The following is a 20,570-nucleotide window of genomic DNA, read 5'->3' as shown; positions in this document are numbered from 1 at the left end:
TCCAATCACTCCTGTAGGAATTTTTGTTGTTGCTTATGGCTTTTGAGGTGGTTGCCCTAAATAAAAAAAAGAACCACAAGCAGTTGTTTCCTTCAGTAAACACCAACTCTCGCAACGATCATCTCTTTTACATGAATTAGCTGTTTACTGTCTGGCACAGCCTCAAGAGCACAAGTGAAGTATGACATATGGGACTACATCTCTTCTCTTTGTCTGGAGGAAAAAAGGAATTGGTCGTTCTATCAAAGAAGGAATTCAGTTTTGTCTGGCACAACTGATCACCTGCAAATCTACTTGAACTCTGCCTCATTGTTAAAAGATGGGTTAGATGCTCATGATTAAGCCTTGCACATGCTGAAGTCAGGCATGCTTCCATTAATAATGTCAAAGCCTGAACAGTTACATACCACCAGAGCACAGCACAGGAATATACTTAATGCAATACCAAAAATCGTATTTGCTTATTGAGTTCATACACAGCTCACATTCAGTGGGATGCAGGACAAGAATGAAGCTGACAGTTTCAGCTGCTTCTCAACCCCTCCAGTGCAAACACAACATAAACTCATGGGAAGCAGTTCTATGAGTGGCAAAACAACAGCCCCAAGAGCTAAGAGAACAGAAGCAATCCAACCAGTTCTGCCAGATAAGTGCTGTAGTGGGAAGGGAGGTGGTTTTGTCCATTTATTTTTTGCAAATGTTGAGGTGCTAAAATATAATGTGTTTATCCCCTTAGATCTTTTTCACTGTAAATATTCTGTTGTTAATAGCTAGTAAACTAAAGGCTGAAAAGAACAGGCTTTATATTTGTCATAGCAAGCCAATTAAAAGAAAGCAGTATAACCCACAACTCTGAAAACAATCAAACAGAAATCTTCATGAGCATTTTCCAGAAACACAGGAAGGGAAGAGAATGTATTTTTATGTAACTGATTACACTACAAAGTTTTGCATGTAGATGAAACAAGATATATCCATATCTACAGGAATGAGAAGAGTTAACCAAAAGCCTTATCCAACTAAAACAGACCCTGCTGTCCTGAGTCTTCTGTTCACATCCCACTGAATTCAATTCTAAAAAGGCCCTGCTATCCAAACGATGCAATTCTGAATTGCAGACTTGAATTCAGTAGTACTACTGGATGGATTTTAAACCTCAGACTGAGTCTCGGGAATACATCCAGAAAAATCTCAACAGTTAACATTAATCAAAGTCAAAGAAGAGATATGGAAAAAATCTTTGAAGAGAACCTGAAGTACAGGAACACACAGTTCATGTTAAGAGATTAGAAGTACTCCTGAAAATAAAGAGGAGGAAGCGTTGCAGCAAATAAAACCAAAGTAACAGAGAAGGAAATGGAAGGACAAAAGTTAAGAGGTAAACAGTGAAATAATTCCCCTGCCGGGAAGAGAACTTTCAGACATCCAGGTGAGAAGATTGTGACAGATGGATTCATTTACTCAAGTAAGACAAATAAAGAGGATGTGCAAAACGAAGACATCACAAAGACAAGGGCAGAAAGCAGAAGATGCAAGTAGACACACAGCAAAGAGCCCAGAATTTCTATTGGGGTTTCATGGATTTGTTAACATAACCTTGTCTGAAAAACAGAGACTCTTGGGAAGCAGGCAGGAATACTCTCAGTTTTGCAAGTTACTCAAAACCAGGAAAGTCTATCTAGTAAAAGACTGGACACTTCTGAAACCAGAAAATAATGCAACACGGGTTTTGAATCTATGTCTATTCAGTTGAGGCAGAATTCAGGCAAGGTGAGACAACAGATCTCAGACTAGAGGACTCCACAGGCAAAGCAGCACAACGGAACAGAAAGCAAACAGTGCAGAAGGACAAGCTGAATCAAATTACTTCTGAGTGCCAACTACATACTACTGGAGACAAAGTACAAGGCCAAAACAGAGTAAAAAACCAATAAACAATTTCAGGATTAAGTATTCTCAACCCTTTGAAATAATGCACAAGCCTTTTCTTTACAGCTGGGATGCAGAATTTCTGAGAAATTCTGAAGTGTTTAACAGTGGAAACACTTTCCAAAATATTCCTGACTATTCACGTTTTTCCTCTTTGTAAATTTCCTAATTCTACAGTAGGGAAACAGAGTGAAGAAAGGGCTGTCACCCCTGCCACAACTAATGGCAACTAAAGAACAAAGGCACAATAGTAAGTAATACATAGATTTCTGAAAACACACAAGCAGCACAGAATAACAGCACTGGGAGGGACTAGGAACAAGTCATTTTGCCTGTCCCTCATGTCTTACAGCAATAAAATCCATAACTAGACTAACCCCAATACATGTCTAAGCTGTTACTGATGAAAATTCTGTAGCTTTTCCAACCTATTCTTCCCAAGCTCTACAAGCTTTACTACTCAAAGGCAGTAACTAACACGAATCTTCCTAACTGATACAACCACTAGTTCATAGCCTGTTTGCCATATAACAAGTTTACTATTCTTCTTTACAGCAACCCTTCATATAGTCACATACAACAAAGCAATTAACTCCTTTGTCTTAAGCTTCAAGCTACTCAATATGTTTCACTAGCACAGTCAGTCATTAAGAATTCATTTTACTTAGGTCCCGTGCAGTTGTTTTTTTGTTTCCCTTTTCTTGTTTCCTAAAACTGTTGTGCAGACAGTGATCACTGACCCTGCGCAAGAAAAATCACAAATACACTCCTCTGTATTTGTCCCAACCAAAGAGTATCCTGTTGAGAAAGTCTGTTCAAGATCAGTTTTCAACCACATCAAAGGACATACTCTTCCTCATTCAACCTCAGCAGCTTCAAGCTTCAGCTTTCAAGCCATGAATGAAGTATTCACTGATACTGTCCCGGAGTCCTTAACCCTCATAGAATAAAAAAATCATTACGGTTGGAAATACCTCTAAGACCAAGTCCAACCATCAACCTATCACCACCACATTTGCAGCGTCTCGGCACGGACTCAGATGTGAACGATCCAAATCGTTTATTACAAGTTCTCACATCCCTTATAGACCTTCACAAGTTGTTATTTTCTAACTTTCCCGTCCGCCCTTACAACTTTCCCAACCACCTTTACATGTCAACAAAGCATTCTACAGAACCCTTTTCAACTGTCCATGCAGGCACGTATCCAATCAGAGCTGTGAGACCCTTCTTCTCCTTGCAGAGGTGTCCTTGGTTCTCATGCTGTTTATCTTGCTCCACAGCTGCTGCTCTGAACAGCTTTTCTTGTATTCCCACAAGTACCAGTGCAGCCACCGCCCTCAGGCACCCTGGCCATCCCTTACTCACTTCCTTGGCAATTTGCAGCTCAGGGGTTTGGCAGATGACTTTTTTCCTGGCAGTCCTTAAGGTTCAAGTCCAGCTGTAATCTCATTTCCCAAATATGTCACTTGCTGTTGAGTTATTTGTGCTTTCTGTAAACCAAGAAACTCAGCAAACTCTCAGTCTATTGTACACAGTCCTTTTGTTGCTGTGGCAGCCACGTGCTGCAGTAAAGTTCCACCCTAGAATGGAGGATCCCAGATCTCAGGCTCATGAGTTGACCATCATTCAGCTGTTCTCACAACCCTGGGTAACACTGTCCAGGTTAACTGAGACTCTTCTCCCCATATCAGGGCTTTCCTTTTCAAAGGCAAATAACCTTAGGCTTCCTTTGGCCAAACCAGGCAGAAGAGACATCCCTCAAATCCAGAAGGTAAACTTAATCTTTTTGTTCCTTAACTTGGTTAATAAAGTGCACGGATTTGCCACCACTGAGTGTATTCATTCAACTATTCTAGTACTTGCCCTCAAGTCTTGTACCAAACTACAGCACTTGCTATCAAAATTGGAATCCAAACTCCAAAAAGTTACCTATTATTTCTTTTATCCTCCTACAGTCCCATACCCTCAAAGGGCACCGCTTTACCCTGACTAGGCAAGCTCTTGCTTTTAACTTCTATTTAGGGCTTCATTTTTGGCCCTGATGCCCACACCACTAAGTGTATCATATTTGAGATTGCTGTAACTCCTGGGGGTACAACATTGTTTTGCCCAGTTTGTGTTAAAGCCAGAGTTACAGTTTTTAATCAGTCAATATCGTTGCACTCTTAGCTCCAGTTTTATTCAATTTCTTGCCAGAGTAACCTGGCAGGTACAAGAATTTCTGTATTCCTGCTTGTTTTCTTAGCTTATGTTTAATTAATCCAGAAAAGGAAGCCTTTTCCTGTTGGGCAGTAGCATCTACTACTGTTACAAAACCATCTATGGGTAGTAAGAAGCACCCATATCCACCAGAAAACGAACCTCAATATCCTGCTTTCCTAAATGCAATTTCCCATTGCAGTTTGCACACTGCTTTCCTTCCAGTGAGGTGACCCCCAAGTACATTGCCCGGTGCAACTCAAGGGTAGGTATGGCCAGCCATATGGACCACAAACCCACACAGAACCGCAAGGTATCGCTGCACAGAAGACTTATTAGGACCCTTAGACAAGGATCTGGGGAAAGTCGTATTCTTACAGCAGCTTCTGGGTAAAGCTCCTAGCCACAGCTCGGTTCCATTGCAAGAGTTCTGTTCAACACACAATGTCTTCTGGTGCTGTACCGGAGACTGCCTCTTGCTGGGACATACTCGTGGGGGAGAGCAGTAACAGGAACGCCAGGACAGCAAGGGAGGGATGCCTGATGACAAGGGTGTGCGAAGGAAGCAAAGAGAGCCGGCAGAAAGCGATGCTTCATTAGCGTAACAAAACACAGCCCCCATTCCTCCCTCCCTCCTCCCCTGCACCCCTTCCCATCGCCATCCCCCGGGGGCAGATGTGCCATGAAAACGAGCTCTGGGCGTGATCGTTGTGGGAATTCCTGCCTTCCTGAGCCTGTGCGGAAGAGGCGAGAGCCTGTCTGGAAGCCATCCGGGCAGCACCGCGGTGGCAGGAGGTGCACCAAGGCCGTCCTGCAGCCAGCTCCGGGCTGAGGGCACTCGGCGTCCTCTGCTCTACGCGACTCCGAGGAGCCCGGCTACCTGCACCAGAGCTGGGAGCAGCCTGCTCCGCACCCAAGGTAGGTGCCCTTCGTGGCTCGTGCAGAGGAGCGCACGCTTCCTGCCCCCTGCCAGCAGCACCGGGAGAGGAGCGGGGAGCGGCCCCGGACGGGGCGGAACCCGCACTGCCGTACCCCAGGCGGGACCCTGGTCCCGGCTCCAGCTCCCGCTCAGCGCAGCAGGTTTGCTGGCCCAGACGGGCTGCAACCAGGGCAGCAGTTCATGCAGCCCGGGCTGGGCTCCGAGGGGCACGGGAACGGGCTGGGAGCTGGGACAGTGAGGAAGGGAGCAGAGGAGGTCAGCGTGCTCTGCTGCCCGGTTGGATCTCTGTAACACAGCGCAGCTGGGGCTGCAGTTCTTCCTCTGGGCCACGGGAGACACGAGACGGCCTCGCTCTGCAGCTCTGCACGCGTGGATTGACGGAAGCTTTAAACCCCCCGATGCCTCCTTTGGAGTGCCTTAATGTGAAGCCTCCAAGTGGAAATTTGCACTCGCCCTGCTCCTCCTCCCCGGCAGCCCCCAGCTTCTCTTCGGGGACCCTGCGGGCAACACGTGCCTCTGGCGACCCTTGAAATGGCGTTACCTTTTGTTTGCTGAGCGCTTGCCTGATGGCTCAGCTGGGGTTGTGCAAACCCCTGGCAAGGCTTTTGTTCAGGCTGTCCCGGCAGCTGCAGATGCCTTGAGCACACAGCTCAAGCCCTGAGCACGTTCAGCATCTGCAGCAGCTCCGGCACTGGGCTCTGGAACAGACGATGAGAAGCTGGCAGCCTGTGGGCTGACTGGAGCACGCGTTGAGAACACGGCCGAGCAGCAGCAGGTCAGTAAAGCACAGCCCAGGTGCCTTCTGCAAAGGGCACGCGCTGCTGAGAGCGTCCCCTGGCAGTGAGCGCAGTCTGCGTGCTCGGCTGAAGAGGGAGGGAGGAATGAATTTATTGATATCATGCAGGTGTCCTGGAGTGCTCTAACAACTGCTTAACAAGGCTGTTGTAAGCACGTGGTTGTTTATTGCCTTAATTGTTCCGTTTAGCACTGCTGCTATTCGATAAGTTGCCTTCACGGTTCAGTTAAAATTCCCAGCACAGCATCGGCTGGTGGTGGCTGTGACCGTCACAGGCTGGTTTGGCTGCAGTGCTGTCAGATACTCTCTCTTCTCAGGAGATGGAAAAATAATCTCCATGTGGTTGGATGTTTTGTTGATTTATTGTTGTGTTTAAGTAAGCCATCCTATTTATTTGAGAAGTGTGAACCATCCAGTTGACTCCTCGCCGTTTTGCACTTCCTTACCCGAGGAATGTGAGCCATCACCACTTTTAGGTAACATCAGCAGTAGGTGGTTTTGAGAACTACATCAGTCACCTTTACAGAGTACTTTTCCCAACCCTTTTCTGAGGGCTTGCTTGATTTCAGCAAGCCCAGGGCTACTTCCACTCCTGAGAGGATGTACGGACATCTGCCAGAGGATTTAATCCATTTGCCACCAGGTGTTCCCTCACGGATCTGTGGAGTTGGTGCTCCAGCAGGCTTGCTGTGTTTGAGTGTTGGGGGCTGCATTCACGGTGTTCTTCCATGAACCAGGTGCTTTTCTGCACCTCCTGCTGGATGGTTGGATGGCCATACCATTTTCTAACAGTATTTTTGCATCTCTTTCCTGGGTAGCCGTCCCCTTTAGGCGTGCTTGCAGTCAATCAAAAGATCCCCCAGTTGGCACAGGCTGTCCTTGTTGTATGTCCTCAACTTCCTTCACCACTCAGGCCTCCAATAAAACTCCCCTTTCCCATTCCTCCTGTATCACTCTTCAGTTTCCTTAACTGCAGCTAGGGCAGGCAATAAGCCGTCATTCTGCTGCCTCTGTTTGCCTTAACTGTGTAGAGGCAGTGCCTTTAATTAGTGCTATGGGTGCAGTTTTGCATCTGTTTGGAGCCAAACCCTACAGGTGGGGGATGTGTGGCCTAAAGGATTGTAGGCGACTCGGGGAGGTCTTCGTTTATTGTGTGAATAAGCATTACCTGCACAACTTGCACCACGTAGTGCAGCAGAAATATTGTGGAATATCAGTCGCTTTTGATTCTGGGAGGACCGGTGCAGTTCTCCTTTGCTTCATATGTCACTTCCAAACCCGACACGATGCTGATAACACCTTTCCCATTTTGCATCCTATTACTGCCCCAGTGACCTCTGCTTGCTGCTCAACTACAGCAGTTGCCATGAGAACATTCACAGAAGAATTTGGGACGTGCTTCATGTCTCTTGTCATCGGTTTGTTTCCCTTCTTGCCATCCTGCAGACTTTGCCCATTGGTCACAAGTGGATCCAAACACAGCATACACTCCTAAGGGAGAAGCAGGACTATATTTGTTGATATAATAGGGATATGCTGTAGTGATTTAACAGTGACACAGCAGGATCGGAGGTGGCTGGATATACTTGGTTATTTACTGCATGGAGGGTAGGGTTACGCACACACCTACAGGAGGCCCTCCCATTGAGTCACGAGGCTCAGAGTAGTTCCCCTTTTTTTCTCATGTCTTCAGACCACAGAGGTAAGGAGCTAGGATGTGGCTGGATCCTCTCCTAGTCCCAAGCTTGGTCAAGGCTTTGTGTGGAAGGAATCATACGTGCACAGTCCCTCTAAGACAGAACCTTAGAGAATACATGAAAGCTCCAAAGTAACCACGGGTGTCTTACAGAAGATCTGTATTGAGAAGGAGTCTTGATGTCAAGCTGCAAGGGATCTCTGTGCAGGTGTGAGCTGCAGAAACAGCCCTGCTCGAGGGCAGGTCCTGTGGTGCAGCCCGCTGCTGTGCAGCAGAGCTGGAGGGGCACTTGGGCTGCTCCCTCTTTTGGGGTAAGATGACTGCCTCCTTGCCGTGCTTTGTCTTAAGTCCCCTCTCAGTCTCAGCTGTTGAACTAAGTGTCAGCTACCAGTTGTTTCAGCCTCCCAGTCTGAGACAGCTTTGTGACGGTTCATCTCTTTGAGCCAGACTGTTTCCTGTGCTGCAGCTCATTGTCTTCCTCTGCAAGGCTGGGCAGTGCCCTGCAGAAGGGCTGAGCTGGGACTGGGACTGCTGCATTCCCTCACAGCTCCCCTGCCATTTCTCTTCTCTCTGCAGGCTCCAGTTCAACTTCTGCCTTCCAGCCGTGATCATCCCAGCCTGCAGGAGAGCAGCAAATGGCCGCAGCACATCCAGTTGAGGTAGGGGTTGGGGAAGCAGGCAGGAGAGGCCAAGGGGCCAGGGATGTGAATGCAGGGGAAGAGGGAGGTGCCCTCAGCCAGCGTGTGTGTGCTGGGGACAGAAAAGCAGCTGGGGTGTGAGGTTCTGTCCTGTGCGAGCTGCTTGCCTGGGCCTTGGCTGTTCCCAGCAAGGAGCCTCTTTGCTTGCAGGAGCCCGTGAGCTTTGAGGAGGTGGCCGTGTATTTCAGCAGGGAGGAGTGGGCGCTGCTGGACCCTGTGCAACGAGAGCTCTACCGGGACGTGATGTTGGAGACATACCAGTGTGTGGCCTCGCTGGGTGAGAGCTTGTCTGCCTTTCCTCCTCGTTAGGGCACCTTTGGCTGTGCAGAATGAGCCTCTGCAAGCCGGGCCTTGAATAAACACCATGCAGCTACATATTGACTCACACCACAGTGCCAGCAAGAAAGGAGATACTGAAAAGCATGAGTTTCAGAAGGGATTAGTATGCACGGCACTCTGATCAAAGCCACAGAGTCAGTGCTGGCAAGCAGGCATCAGCCAGGAGGGAGAAAACCAGCCCTTGTGTTGTGTGTTGCTTGGTGCCACCAGCTCCAGCTCACAGATGAATCCCTGGTTACTGCTATGGAATTGAGGATTTTCCATGCAATTGCCATCAACATTTTGATGCCTTGACCACTGGTAGACTGTAAGAAAACAAATAAGCTGTTGTAAAGTTAATTTGAAAGAAAAAATATCCCTTCACAATGTTCAGAGATGTCAAAACATTCTTTGCTCCAAGGGAAGCTGTAGGCACAGTGTCATTTAGACATAAATGGTGGTTTCTCCTTGGGGAGGGGCACAGAGTGGAACTGTTGAACAGGCACTGTGCCAGCATGAGGGAAATGCTCTCTTGTTCCCTGTTTCTCTCCCTGAAGCTCCACTTCCAGCCCCCAAGCCCATGGTGATCTCCCTGCTTGAAGGAGGGGAAGACCCCTGGATCCCAGATGTGCGTAGCCCTGAGACCATGCCAGGAGACCTCAGCCCAGGTGAGGTGGTGGAGGGAAGGGGAATGTTGGGGCTGTAAGAGCCTTCTCTGCCTGTGTTTTATTTGGGGCACCGTGTGCTATTGCTGCATTTCCTCTGTCATCCAGCAGCTGATGGGATCAAAAATACAAAGGAGGTTCCGCAGAGAAATTGTGTAGCGGAAATGCAGCGGAATCGCATCTCTGTGGAAGAAATCAGAAGGGATGTCCAGGAAGTCCTGCAGCAAGGTCAGGGTGAGCACATCAAGAAGCCCCTGGGAAAGCGTCTGGGAATGACACTGAGGAACCCAGTGGACTCCAACATAGGTCCAAAGCAGCCTGAGGAAATGAGGAGCAAGGATGTGTGCCAGATGAAAAAGCAGAATCCATGCACTGAGTGTGAGAAAAGCTTTAAACTGGATTCCAGCATCACTAGCCGACAGTGCACGCACTCAGCAAAGAGGCATTACGAGTTCTGTGATTCTGCAGAGAGCATGAAATGGAGACTCCACCCCACTGGCCAGCAGTGCATGTACACAGGAGAGAGAGCCTCTGAGTGCTCTGACTGTGGAAAGACTTTTACAGACAGTGGGAGCCTCACTTCCCACCAGTGTATCCACAGAAGAGAGAGACTGTACAAGTGCCTTGAGTGTGGGAAAAGCTTGAAAGGTATTTCTAAACTCAAAATACACCAATGTGTCCACACAGGAGAGCGACCGTATAAGTGCCTTGAGTGTGGGAAGAGCTTTAAGGATAGTTCTACACTCAAAATACACCAACGTGTCCACACAGGAGAGCGACCGTATAAGTGCCTTGAGTGTGGGAAGAGCTTCAAAAACAGTTCCAGCCTCACCATCCACCATCGCATTCACACAGGAGAGAGACCCTGCAAGTGCACTGAGTGTGGGAAGAGCTTCAAAGGGAGAACCCACCTCACCATCCACCAGCGTGTCCACACAGGAGAGAGACCATATAAGTGCTCTGAGTGTGAGAAGAGCTTCATAAGCAGTTCTGATTTGAAGCGCCACCAGCGCATCCACACAGGAGAGAGACCCTGCAAGTGCTCTGAGTGTGGGAAGAACTTCAAAAGCAGCTCTGAACTGAAGGTGCACCAGCGTGTCCACACAGGAGAGAGACCCTGCAAGTGCTCTGAGTGTGGGAAGAACTTCAAAAGCAGCTCTGAACTGAAGGTGCACCAGCGTGTCCACACAGGAGAGAGACCATATAAGTGCTCTGAGTGTGAGAAGAGCTTCATAAGCAGTTCACATTTGAAGCGCCACCAGCGCATCCATACAGGAGAGAGACCATATAAGTGCTCTGAGTGTGGGAAGAGCTTCATAAACAGTTCTAATTTCAAGCTCCACCAGCGCATCCACACAGGAGAGAAACCCTATAAATGTCCTGAGTGTGGGAAGAGCTTCAAAAGGCGTTCTGAATTGAAGATGCACCAGCGCATCCATACAGGAGAGAAACCCTATAAATGTCCTGAGTGTGGGAAGAGCTTCAAAAGGCATGCTGAATTGAAGATGCACCAGCGTATGCACACAGGAGAGAGACCATAGCTTCTGTCGGACATTTTAGAACATTTTGGCCAGGCCTGCATGCAGGGAGATGCCTGGGAACTTGTCTTTTCTCTCCCTCAGAGAATCCCATCTGCTGTGTTACCAGAATGTCTGCACCAGTGAGCTGAAATGGCAGGAAGCCTTGAGTGTGAGAAGGGCTTTGTGCCTAGCAGAGAGCACCTCACACTCCCAGAAGAACTTCATGCAAAGCTCAGTCCTCATTAAACATTGCAGTCCACAGGACAGGTAGCTACTAGGAGTGCATCTCCTGCAGGAAGAGTTTCTCTCAGGGCTGGTGCCTCATTTCTCATGGGAAAACCCCCAGCAGGAGAGACCCTCAAAATGCTGGAGAGCCCAGGGATGAGGGAGACCAATGCTTCTCCCCATGCAGGAACAGTTTGCAAAGGAGACGGCATCACCGACACCCTCTGCAGAAGGGACTTAACCCAGGAGCTTCAGATGGCCTTTCCTTGCTGCCCAAAGCACTTCTCTCACCATGCCCGCTTTCCACTTCTACTTTTCCCACCAGCTGCTTTTTGATGCTGTTTCCTAGTGGTGAAGTGGTTGTGTAGGGATCTGCTGTGTGTCTGTGTGCATGTGTTGCTCTCAGTCATTTCTGAGCGCACTGATGCATCCCAGAGAATGGTCAGCAGAGCAGTAACGTGGCTCTTGGAGGTTTTCTGAGAATCTTCTGTAGTGGAAAGAGAAGGGGGTGAATAAAGTAGCTGAGTTGTTCTGGAGCTTTCTTCACTGTAGTCTTGTTTTTGCTCTTAAAATAAATGTCAGCATGTGGAATGAGGAGAGGGAAAGGTGCAAGCAGGGTTTCGTTTTGGTGCCCTCTCCAGCCCACTGCTTGCTTCTGGACAAGGCATTTCCTTTCTTAATAGGGGAGATGCTCCAGGCCCTTCACCATTTTCGTGGCCCTCCGCTGGACTCTCTCCAAGAGATCCCTGTCTTTTTTGTACTGGGGAGCCCAGAACTGGACACAATATTCCAGATGAGGCATTAATAGGGCAGAGTAGAGGGGGAGGATCACCTCCTTCGACCTGCTGGACACGCTCTTTTTAATGCACCCCAGGATGCCATTGGCCTTCTTGGCTACAAGGGCACACTGCTGGCTCATGGCCAATCTGTCGTCCACCAGGACACCCAGGTCCCTCTCTGCAGAGCTCCTCTCCAGCAGCTCTTCCCCCAGCCTGTACCGGTGCATGTAATTATTCCTCCCTAGGTGCAAGACTCTACACTTGCTTTTGCTAAACCTCATCTGGTTTCTTACTGCCCAGCTCTCCAGCCTGTCCAGGTCTCGCTGAATGGCAGCACAGCCTTCAGGCATGTCAGCCAATCCTCCCAACTTTGTGTCATCAGCAAACTTGCTGAGGGTGGTCACTATCCCCTCATCAAGGTCGCTGATGATGTTTAACAAGACCAGACCCAGTACAGACCCCAGGGGGACACTGCTAGTTACACGCCTCCATCCAGACACCACACCGCCAACGACAACCCTCTGCACTCTGCCAGTCAGCCAATTCTCAACCCACTTCACTGTCCACTCATCTATCCCATACTTCCTCAGCTTTATAAGGATGTCATGGGGGACAGTATCAAAAGCCTTACTGAAATCAAGGTAGACTACATCTACCGCCCTCCCCCTGTCCACCCACCTAGTGACATCTTCATAAAAGGCGACCAGGTTGGTGGAGCACGACCTCTCCTTGGTGAACCCATGCTGAGTACTCCTGATAACCTCCATATCACCCAGTTGTCTGGAGATGGCATCCAGCACAAGCTGTTCCATCACCTTCCCTGGGATAGAGGTGAGGCTGACTTGCCTATAATTACCCGGGTCTTCCTTCTTGCCCTTTTTGAAGACTGGAGTGATATTGGCCATCCTCCAGTCTTCAGGCACCTCCCCAGTTCTCCAAGAACTCTGATAGATTACAGAGAGCAGCTCAGCAATGACCTCTGCCAGCTCTCTCAGCACCCGCAGATGCACCCCATCAGGTCCCATGGATTTATCGACCTTAATGTTTCCTAGGCACTCATGGACCACCTCCTCCCCGACTAAAGGGAAATCTCCCATTCCCCGGACTCTCTCATCAACCTCCAGGGTCTGGGATTCCTGAGGGAGAGCCCTTTCACTAAAGACAGAAGCAAATGATCCTGCGGGGTTAGGAAAGGGCACAGCAGAGCAGTCAGTGAGGAGCACAAGGCAGTGAAGCGCAGCACGAGCCATTGATTGCCTGCACTGATGATGTTCTGCAGCCACCTCCATTGAGATCTGCGTCCTGAGTGCGGATGGAAAGTGAAGGGAAAGGAGGAGCGGGGGATGGAGGGGCAGGAAGCGCTTGGTGCCGGCGGGAGCAGTTCTGGGCCATGGCGGCATGGTGGCGCCGGGAAGGTGATCGGAGCTGAAGGAAGGTGTGTAACATGTCCTTGCTCTGGCTGTCAGTGAGCGGGACGAGTCGGGGCTGCAGTTCTGTGCTGGTGTTTGTTGCTGGGACCGGCTGCCTGAGCAGAATGGGGGCAGCGAGAGGGAGGTTGGACAAGCGGCAGCATCAGGAGCACGGCCCGGTTCTGCTGTGCTGATGGTGCTGTACAGCTGTGGGTCCCCACTGAGGGTCGGTGAGGCAGCGTGGCCCTGTGTGTGTTCCAACATGATGTGTGGACGTGGAACGTAATCAGAGTGAGTGGATGCAAATGGAGTTGGAGGTGTTACAAGGAGAGGCTCTGGATTGGAACACGGAGAGCAGAGCTGGTGTGTCCCAGCAGGCAGGCGTAGTCAGGTGCCCTTTGGAGCCTGCTGTTGTTGGCGCTGAGCTCAGGAGCCCCATCAGATCAACGTGGTGCTGCGTGCTGCGTATGGCAGCGCCAAGAGATTCCCTTGTGGGAGGAGGGGGAGGATGAAGGAGGCCGAGGGCCCTTTGCTCAGGGCCAGCTCGTCTGTGGCCTCTTGCTGCCGGAAAGAAGGGCTGCCCGCTGGGCACAGGCAGTGCCTTCTGGCTCCCGTGCCGTGCCCTGTCCTCCAGCCCCCTCCTCATACCATGTGGAACGCCAGTGCCAGCAGTGCCAGCAGTGCGGCCGCCATGTTAGAACCCTGGCCATGTCACAGCTGTCACCTTGGTCACCGCTGCCCCATGCAACGCACTCACCTCTGAGAGCTACGACCGTTAACAGTCATGTGGGAAGCTAAGAGAGCGAGGCTGGAAGACTCGCAGGATTTAGGTGGGAAGATGGAGCCGGGGACCGCAGGGTTGAAGAGGAGGAGGAGGGGGCCCGCCATGACCATCAGGCAGCAGACAGGCAAGAGAGCCCGTTCCCATCACACCTGGACCAGCCGTGTGACCCCCTCTGTGGAGCCCATGGAGGTGGATCCACCTCCAGATGAACCCATGGAGGTGGATCCGCCCGCGGCATAGCTGGCCTGGCACCACACCACCGTGCCAGGCCCTGCAGCAGTAACATCTCAGCTCCGCCATCGCTGGTCCAGGCGCTGGGCTCCTTACCATCCATGTGGCCCCCGCCCCCGGCATTAGTGCTCTGTGCAGAGACATGAGTTCCCCTTGGCTGGGCCACACCCATCTCCTGTCTTTGTGCTCACTGCTGTCTCTCCATTCCCTGTTTGTTGCCAGGAAATTCTGCAGCTGACACAGCATGCAATTGAGAAAGTCGTGGAAAACAGCTACTTGATGCCCAACTGAGTTCTGAAATCCCTGGGTATGTAGACAGCTTCACTACCCTCAACTTGCGCCTGGCACTCCCCAAAACCTGCCCAGCTCTGCTTCCTGTCACACTTATCTCATAGAGCTTTAGGATGGCTGAGGTCTGAAGGGACCTTAAGACCATCCCAGTCCAACTCCCTGCCACTGACAGGACTGCCACCCTTTTCATCAAGGTGCTCAGGGCCCCATCCAACCTGGTCTCCAACGCGTACAGGAATGGGGCATCCATGGCTCCTCTGGGCAGCACATTGCAGGGCCTCACCGCCCACTGGGGGTCAAGAATTTCCTCCTCACATCCCGTCTAAAGCCCCCATCTCTGAGAATTTAAAAACCCTTCAACTCTGCTCCCAGGGCTGACCGGCTCATTTCCCCAGGTGCTCAATCAGCGCATCAGGCCGGGACTCAGCAGTTCCCATACACAGCGGGAGGGATTCTGCACCCCAGAGCCCCGCCAAGAGCTTTGGGGAATGAGCATTCACTCCTTCAGCTTGTCTCTGGGCTGTCCCAGTGCACGTCTGTCCATCTTTGTTTCAGGTGCCACTGTTGATGTGGAGAGGACAACCAAGAGTTACGGTGGGAAAGGCCGGCTTTCTCCCCTCTTTTCCTCTGCAAAGTCCCCTGAGACCCTCTTGCAGGTATGGCAGGAGAAGTGCTGACTGTGGGCTTCCCCCCCTTGCTTTCGCCCCCCTCCCCCCGCAGACACCCCACAGAGCCCCATAAGGGCTCCCCCTCCATCCCCCAGTCCTTCCTTCCCAGGATCTGTCCCCCTACATCCTTTGCCCCTCCACATCCTTTCCCCCTCCCCAACCTTCCTTCCATCCTTCTCCCCCCCATCCTTCCCCTCCCTTTCTTCCACCATCCTTCCCCCCCATCCTCCCCATTCCTCCCTCCATCCTCCCCGATCCTTCCCCCAGTCTTTCCTACCCCCAACCCTTCGCCCCCATTCTCCCTCCCCCCATCCTCACCCCATTCTGGCTGCACATCCATTTCCTTTGGCCCAGCTGCTCTGCTCAGCCCACACTCTTCCCCACATCACTGACACCAGCGTTGGGAGGGTGCTGGGCTGACAGATGCTGGGGAGGGCTGCCCCGCCGGCTCTGGGCAAGCAGAGAAAGGTGGTTGACTCCAGAGCTGTTGTCCAAACCTTTGCATATTCCCCTCCTGTCCCTTGAGTAGCGTTCCATTACGGGGAGCACGGCAGCCCACACAGAAGACAAATTCTGTGCTCCTTGCCCAGCATCCAGCTCTGGCGACTCTTTGCCTCACTGCTGATGGACGCATCTCTCTCATTTCAGCCTGATATTTCTGTTGGAAACTGCTGGGCATTCCAAGGTTCGCAGGGCCACGCCGTCATCCAGCTGCCGGAGAACATCTGGCCCACAGCTTTCACCCTGTGGCATGTCTCCAAGGCGGTGTCTCCCTCTGGGGATGTCAACAGTGCCCCCGAGACTTTGCCATCTTGGTAAGTCTCTGCCTGCTGCTGCTTCTGGAGGCCCCCGAGGAAAAAGCTTTGCCATAGAGCCCCATAAGAGCCCACTGAAATCCTATAGAGCCCCAGAGATAACCAACAGAACACAATAACCGCAACATAAGAACCAATAGACCCCCACAGACACCCCATAGAGCCCTATAATGCTCCATAAGACCCCATAGAGCTGCACAAGAAGCTCATAGAGAACCAAAGAGCCTCATGGTGCCCCACAGACACCCAACAGGGCCCCATAAGGGCCCTACAGACACCCAACAGAGCCCCATAACTGCCACATAGAGCCCTGTAAGACCCCATAGAGCCACACAAGAGCTCATAGAGCACCATAGAGCCACACGGTAGACAACCAACAGAGCCCCATACGACGCCATACTGTTGGGAGCTCCCAAATTTCAGTGGTGGGCTGCTGCAGAGCACGGCATCCTGCCTGAGGGCACCGAATCCCTCAGCTGGTTCCATGTCTCCAAAGGCCTCTGCTGCTCTTTGTGGCCGAGCAGCTGGGAGCAATTGCTCCATGTGCCCTGACTCAGGTTCGCCCTCCGTTGTGCTCCAATCCTACCAGAGCACAGGGAGGGTTGGAAGGGCTCCCACCTTTGGCCTCAGTGTGTTCTTTATGGCACGGCCTGCCTAAGTGTGACCGCCATCATCTCTTGTCTTTGAGGGAGTGGATGAGGACGAAAGGGAAACTCTCCTGGGACTGTATGTTTATGACGTGGGTGGAGATATTGCGCAGACCTTCCACGTTCAGGTATGGCAAGTGCAAGGGGGGAGGCTGGGCTGCCTGCAAGTCATGGGAAGAAAGAGCTTTCCTGCCCACCCTCTGCTCTCCAACATGGCCGACTCCCGTGGGGTCCCTTTTGCAAGCCTTTGGAAGCACTTGTTGTGCCGGGGCTCTTCCCATGCCCATAACAAAGCCTCTCCTCTGCTACTGCTTCACTTGTATACTGAGACCTTGAAATAACTGCAAACTGCTTCACTTGTATACTGAGACCTTGAAATAACTAGAAACTGCTTCACTTATATACTGAGACCTTGAAAGAAAAGATTCTTCTCTTGTTCTAAAGGCACAAACAACATTTGATTCCCACACTTATAAGATGGGTGATAACAAGAGAGGGGTCTGCATGGTAAACAACTATTGAATATGGATCAGAATTCCAGGAAATCATTGACTCTGTATTAGGTTTACCTATATCTATGGGGCGAACAGTGGGAGCTATGGGGCACTATGAAATCTATGGGATGCTTTGGGATCTATGGGGAGAACAGTGGGAGCTATGGGGCACTATGGGGCACTGGTCCCCCTCCGGCCCATAACGAAGCCTTTCCTCTTTGCATTGGCAGGAGAAGCCCCTTCAGTCCTACAAAAGGATTAAAATGGATGTACGCAGCAACTGGGGGAACGCGGAATACACCTGCGTATACCAATTGGAAATACATGGCAACCCCTAAAAACACCTAGAAACCCCTAAAAATCCCTAATAAACCCTAAAAACCCCTAAAAAAACCTAAAAACCATAAAAAAACCTAATAAACCCTAAAAACCCCTAAACTCTGATGTCTACCAGAGGGTTTTAATTAGGGATTGATCATTCAATGAAGAGATGTCGATAACTTTCTGCCCGCCTCGAGGCTGGTTGGGGGGAGGGAGGAGCTGCGGGGCTGAGATGGGTGGGTGTTTGGGGGGGGGACTGGGGTGGGGACCGGGGCTAAGCCACAGGACAAGCAGGCCAACTTGGCCAAGTTCCCCAGGGCACAGCACATGCTGGATGAGGCAGAGGAACGTGCTGACACGGCTGAGTCCCAGGTAACAAGCTGCAGGCACGGAGCCGTGACATCAGCATCAAGGTGGGTTCCTACCCCACATCCCTGCCCTCCATCTTCTCACCTCCCTCCATCTCCTTTCCCAATAGAAAGGACTCAGTGAGGAACGAAAGCTGCAGATGCTCTGCCTTCCAGCCCCAACCTCTGATCTCACAACCCCTTTGGATCTCTCAACTCTCCTGCTTTCAGCCAATAAGAATTGTTGAGCGGCAGCAGCTGCATTTGTGGGACAGGGCTTAGTGTGGGTGGTGCTGTGGGGTTGGTGTGGGAGCCACGGGAGATGGAGGGTGGCCAAGAGTGTGAGTTGGCCACTCAGGCCATCCCACAGTGCCGTGAACCTTGATCCATGGTGACTGAACATCATCGTAACTGGCTGTGGGGCACAGTTGGTTGCTACAGGGCAGTATGTTCCCCTATGCACTTCTATGGGTCCCTGCAGGTACTTGTGTGAGTGTGTTAGTATAGCTCCCATATGGGTCTGTATTTGTTCCCCTTGGCTCCCCGTGGGTCTCTATTGCTCCCTGTCGTTCTTATGTGGCTCTATGACTCTCTATGATGTTCTTTTGGTTCTCTATGGGTCCTGTGGGTTGCTGCCCCTGACAGACGGTGGGAGGGGCCGGGTGATAAGAAAGGCAGAAACAGCCCCATTTCTGTCCCTGGCCATGTTGTGTAGAGCCCCATGGGGAACATTGGAGGCCATAGCTTGTAGGCAAAGCAGAAGCTTATGGTGCATAGCTTACGGGGCTAAGCTGTGGGGGTTATGGTACAGAGCATCAAGGGCAGTGGTGGTTCTATCGGACACAGCCAAAAAAAGGAGGCTGAGAGGCCTTAACAGCCCTGTAGAGCCTAAAGTCCTTGAAGCTTAAGGGTAGGCCTGGAGCCGAGGTACTAAAGGGCTGGACTGGAAGCACTGAGGTTTTGAGGGCCTGATGCACAGAGGGAGGCCAAAAAAGAGACCACGAGTCCATGAACATTTATGGCACAAAGGAAGGCTTAGAGCTGTAATGGAGAACACACCTGGAGGCACAGATGCCTGCAAGCTGTCAGGGAAATGGGCTGCAGGGCTCCGAGCACTCTGGCAAACTAATGGTCTCTCCTGACTGATGTCTCCCACAGCTGGAGCCTTCCTCTGGATATTGGGAGCCTGGGGAAATGTCCTGCAGGTCAGTGCCACAGCGTGCGGCAGAAGACAAAGCTCTGCCCTTCAGCCTCCATGGGGACAGGAGGAGTTTGGCCACGGGCCCATTGCTGCTGAGACTCCGTGGGCTCCTGAGCCAGGCTGGGGGCTGCCTTGGCAGCAGGACGGGCTTTGGTGTGGCAGCATCTTCCCAGTGCCCAGCACGGAGCTCAGGCTGAAGGCAACAGCACATGGGAAGAAGGGGTCTTTGGCTCGTCCATGACACTGTGGCGTCTGGAGGGATGGGAAAGCAAGCGGAGAAGCAGCAGATGCTCTGCAGCACGTGGAGGGCTGAAGGGCCCAACTTTGGGCAGCGGTCCTCTGCAAAGTGCTGGGAAGCAGCAGGAAATTCTGCCAGCGGCTCCCTGGGAAGCTCCTTTGGAAGCTCTGGCCGTGCTCCTGGTGCTTCCTCCCATCAAATGCTTTTCTCTTCCAGGTGGTGTCAGCAGGACCTGTGCATGAGCTCCTGTCTCTGGGGTAAGAACACGTCCTTGCCATGCACCTGGCTCTGTAGCTTGGCCTCGGCTGGCTGTGTGCTCCATGCACGCCTTCACCTTGTGCCCAGGGCTCCAGCCTTTCCCATCTATATGGTGAAGGCAGCCCTTGGCAAAGCAAAGGAACAAAAGGGGCCGGGGGTAAGGAAGGGCACAACCCCCCGGAATCCTTCACCTCGTGGCACTGAAACTCTGACCTGCGGGGTGGACATTGCTGAACAAGACCTGCTTTGCTTTGCCTTCAGGAACTCACTGGTCTGGCCAGAACCAAACCTGAAAAGTACTCAGCTGTCAGTCAGGAAGGAGCTCATTGTAGAATCATTGTTTGATGTCCTGGAGGAGAATGGGATCTACGGTCTGAAGAGAGAGGTAATGATAATGCTCCCTCCTGTTTCCTTCCAGCCCTTTACAGGGACAGCTCTGTGCTCTGGCCGCCTGCCCCACACCTGGCTCTCAGGCTCAGCCTCCCCTGTGTCTTGGAGCTACTTTGCTCCCCACACTGAGAGCTGCTGCTGGTGCTGTCTGCACGGTAAAGCTGGGATCAGGGTGCTCTGTGCAGAGCCATGAATTCCCCCTGGCTGGGCCCCAGCCAGAAGCCTACTGGGCTTGGCTTGGAGGCTGGATGCGGCCCCTGCCAAGAGACTTGTGCTTCAGACTTCTTAGCTGGAAGGGCCATTCTCTAGACCAGCTGCAACTGGAGCTCTGCAGAGCCTGGCTGGCTCAGGGCACGATCTGACTGCCTGTCAAGGCTGTTCTACAGCAGACACAGGGCTGGCAATACTGGGATCAGGCAGAGCCCAAAGTCCATCTTTGCTGTGTCTCTGGAGCGAAGTTCTTGGGTAGGACTCCCTGCTCACACCCATCTCCTGTCTTTGTGCTCACTGTGCTCAACTTGGCCATTGCACAACTGCAAGCTCCTTGCCCAGCATCCAGCTCTGGCGACTCTTTGCCTCACCGCTGATGGACGCATCTCTCTCATTTCAGCCTGATATTTCTGTTGGAAACTGCTGGGCATTCCAAAGTTCGCAGGGCCATGTTGTCATCCAGCTGCCGGAGAACATCTGGCCCACAGCCTGTGGCCC

The 20,570-nt window shown here is 51.5% G+C and overlaps 2 protein-coding genes, 1 long non-coding RNA gene and 1 pseudogene across 4 annotated transcripts; all 4 read left to right on the top strand.

The window, feature by feature from the left end:
- The first annotated feature begins 4,781 nt into the window (after positions 1–4,781).
- Positions 4,782–11,525, top strand: LOC146751813 (uncharacterized). Of its 2 annotated transcripts, XM_085533521.1 has the most exons (4): positions 4,782–5,049; positions 8,140–8,222; positions 8,412–8,538; positions 9,137–11,525. In XM_085533521.1, the coding sequence occupies exon 4, from the start codon at positions 9,409–9,411 to the stop codon at positions 10,783–10,785; it is 1,377 nt and encodes a 458-aa protein (XP_085389647.1). In that variant the 5' UTR covers positions 4,782–5,049; positions 8,140–8,222; positions 8,412–8,538; positions 9,137–9,408; the 3' UTR covers positions 10,786–11,525. The 2 variants fall into 2 exon arrangements, with proteins under 2 accessions (XP_085389647.1, XP_085389648.1); XM_085533522.1 differs by having other exon boundaries at positions 8,412–11,525.
- A 3,008-nt stretch (positions 11,526–14,533) lies between these two features.
- Positions 14,534–16,031, top strand: LOC146751812 (SUN domain-containing protein 3-like). Its single transcript, XM_085533520.1, has 2 exons — positions 14,534–15,139; positions 15,800–16,031. Exons 1-2 carry the CDS (start codon positions 14,972–14,974, stop codon positions 15,968–15,970), a joined length of 339 nt encoding a protein of 112 aa, XP_085389646.1. The 5' UTR covers positions 14,534–14,971; the 3' UTR covers positions 15,971–16,031.
- A 622-nt stretch (positions 16,032–16,653) lies between these two features.
- Positions 16,654–17,545, top strand: LOC146751811 (uncharacterized). The gene is made up of 2 exons (XR_014941130.1): positions 16,654–16,741; positions 17,338–17,545. It is a non-coding gene; the product is annotated as an uncharacterized LOC146751811 (long non-coding RNA).
- Positions 17,546–19,229: 1,684 nt separating this feature from the next.
- Positions 19,230–20,566, top strand: LOC146751810 (uncharacterized; annotated as a pseudogene).
- Positions 20,567–20,570: the final 4 nt, after the last annotated feature.

Source organism: Coturnix japonica, unplaced genomic scaffold (genome assembly GCF_054131305.1).
Source record: "Coturnix japonica strain WE unplaced genomic scaffold, WE-NBRP24 Scf061, whole genome shotgun sequence".
Classification (NCBI taxonomy): domain Eukaryota; kingdom Metazoa; phylum Chordata; class Aves; order Galliformes; family Phasianidae; genus Coturnix; species Coturnix japonica.
Note: the sequence above shows the minus strand (reverse complement) of the source record. Positions and strands in the feature narration are given on the sequence as shown.

Coding starts and splice junctions, on each gene's coding strand:
- LOC146751812 (XM_085533520.1), top strand. CDS start 14,972: ATGAGCATTCACTCCTTCAGCTTGTCTCTGGGCTGTCCCAGTGCACGT. Junction 15,140..15,799: donor CCCCTGAGACCCTCTTGCAG/GTATGGCAGGAG, acceptor CTCTCATTTCAG/CCTGATATTTCTGTTGGAAA.
- LOC146751813 (XM_085533521.1), top strand. CDS start 9,409: ATGCAGCGGAATCGCATCTCTGTGGAAGAAATCAGAAGGGATGTCCAG.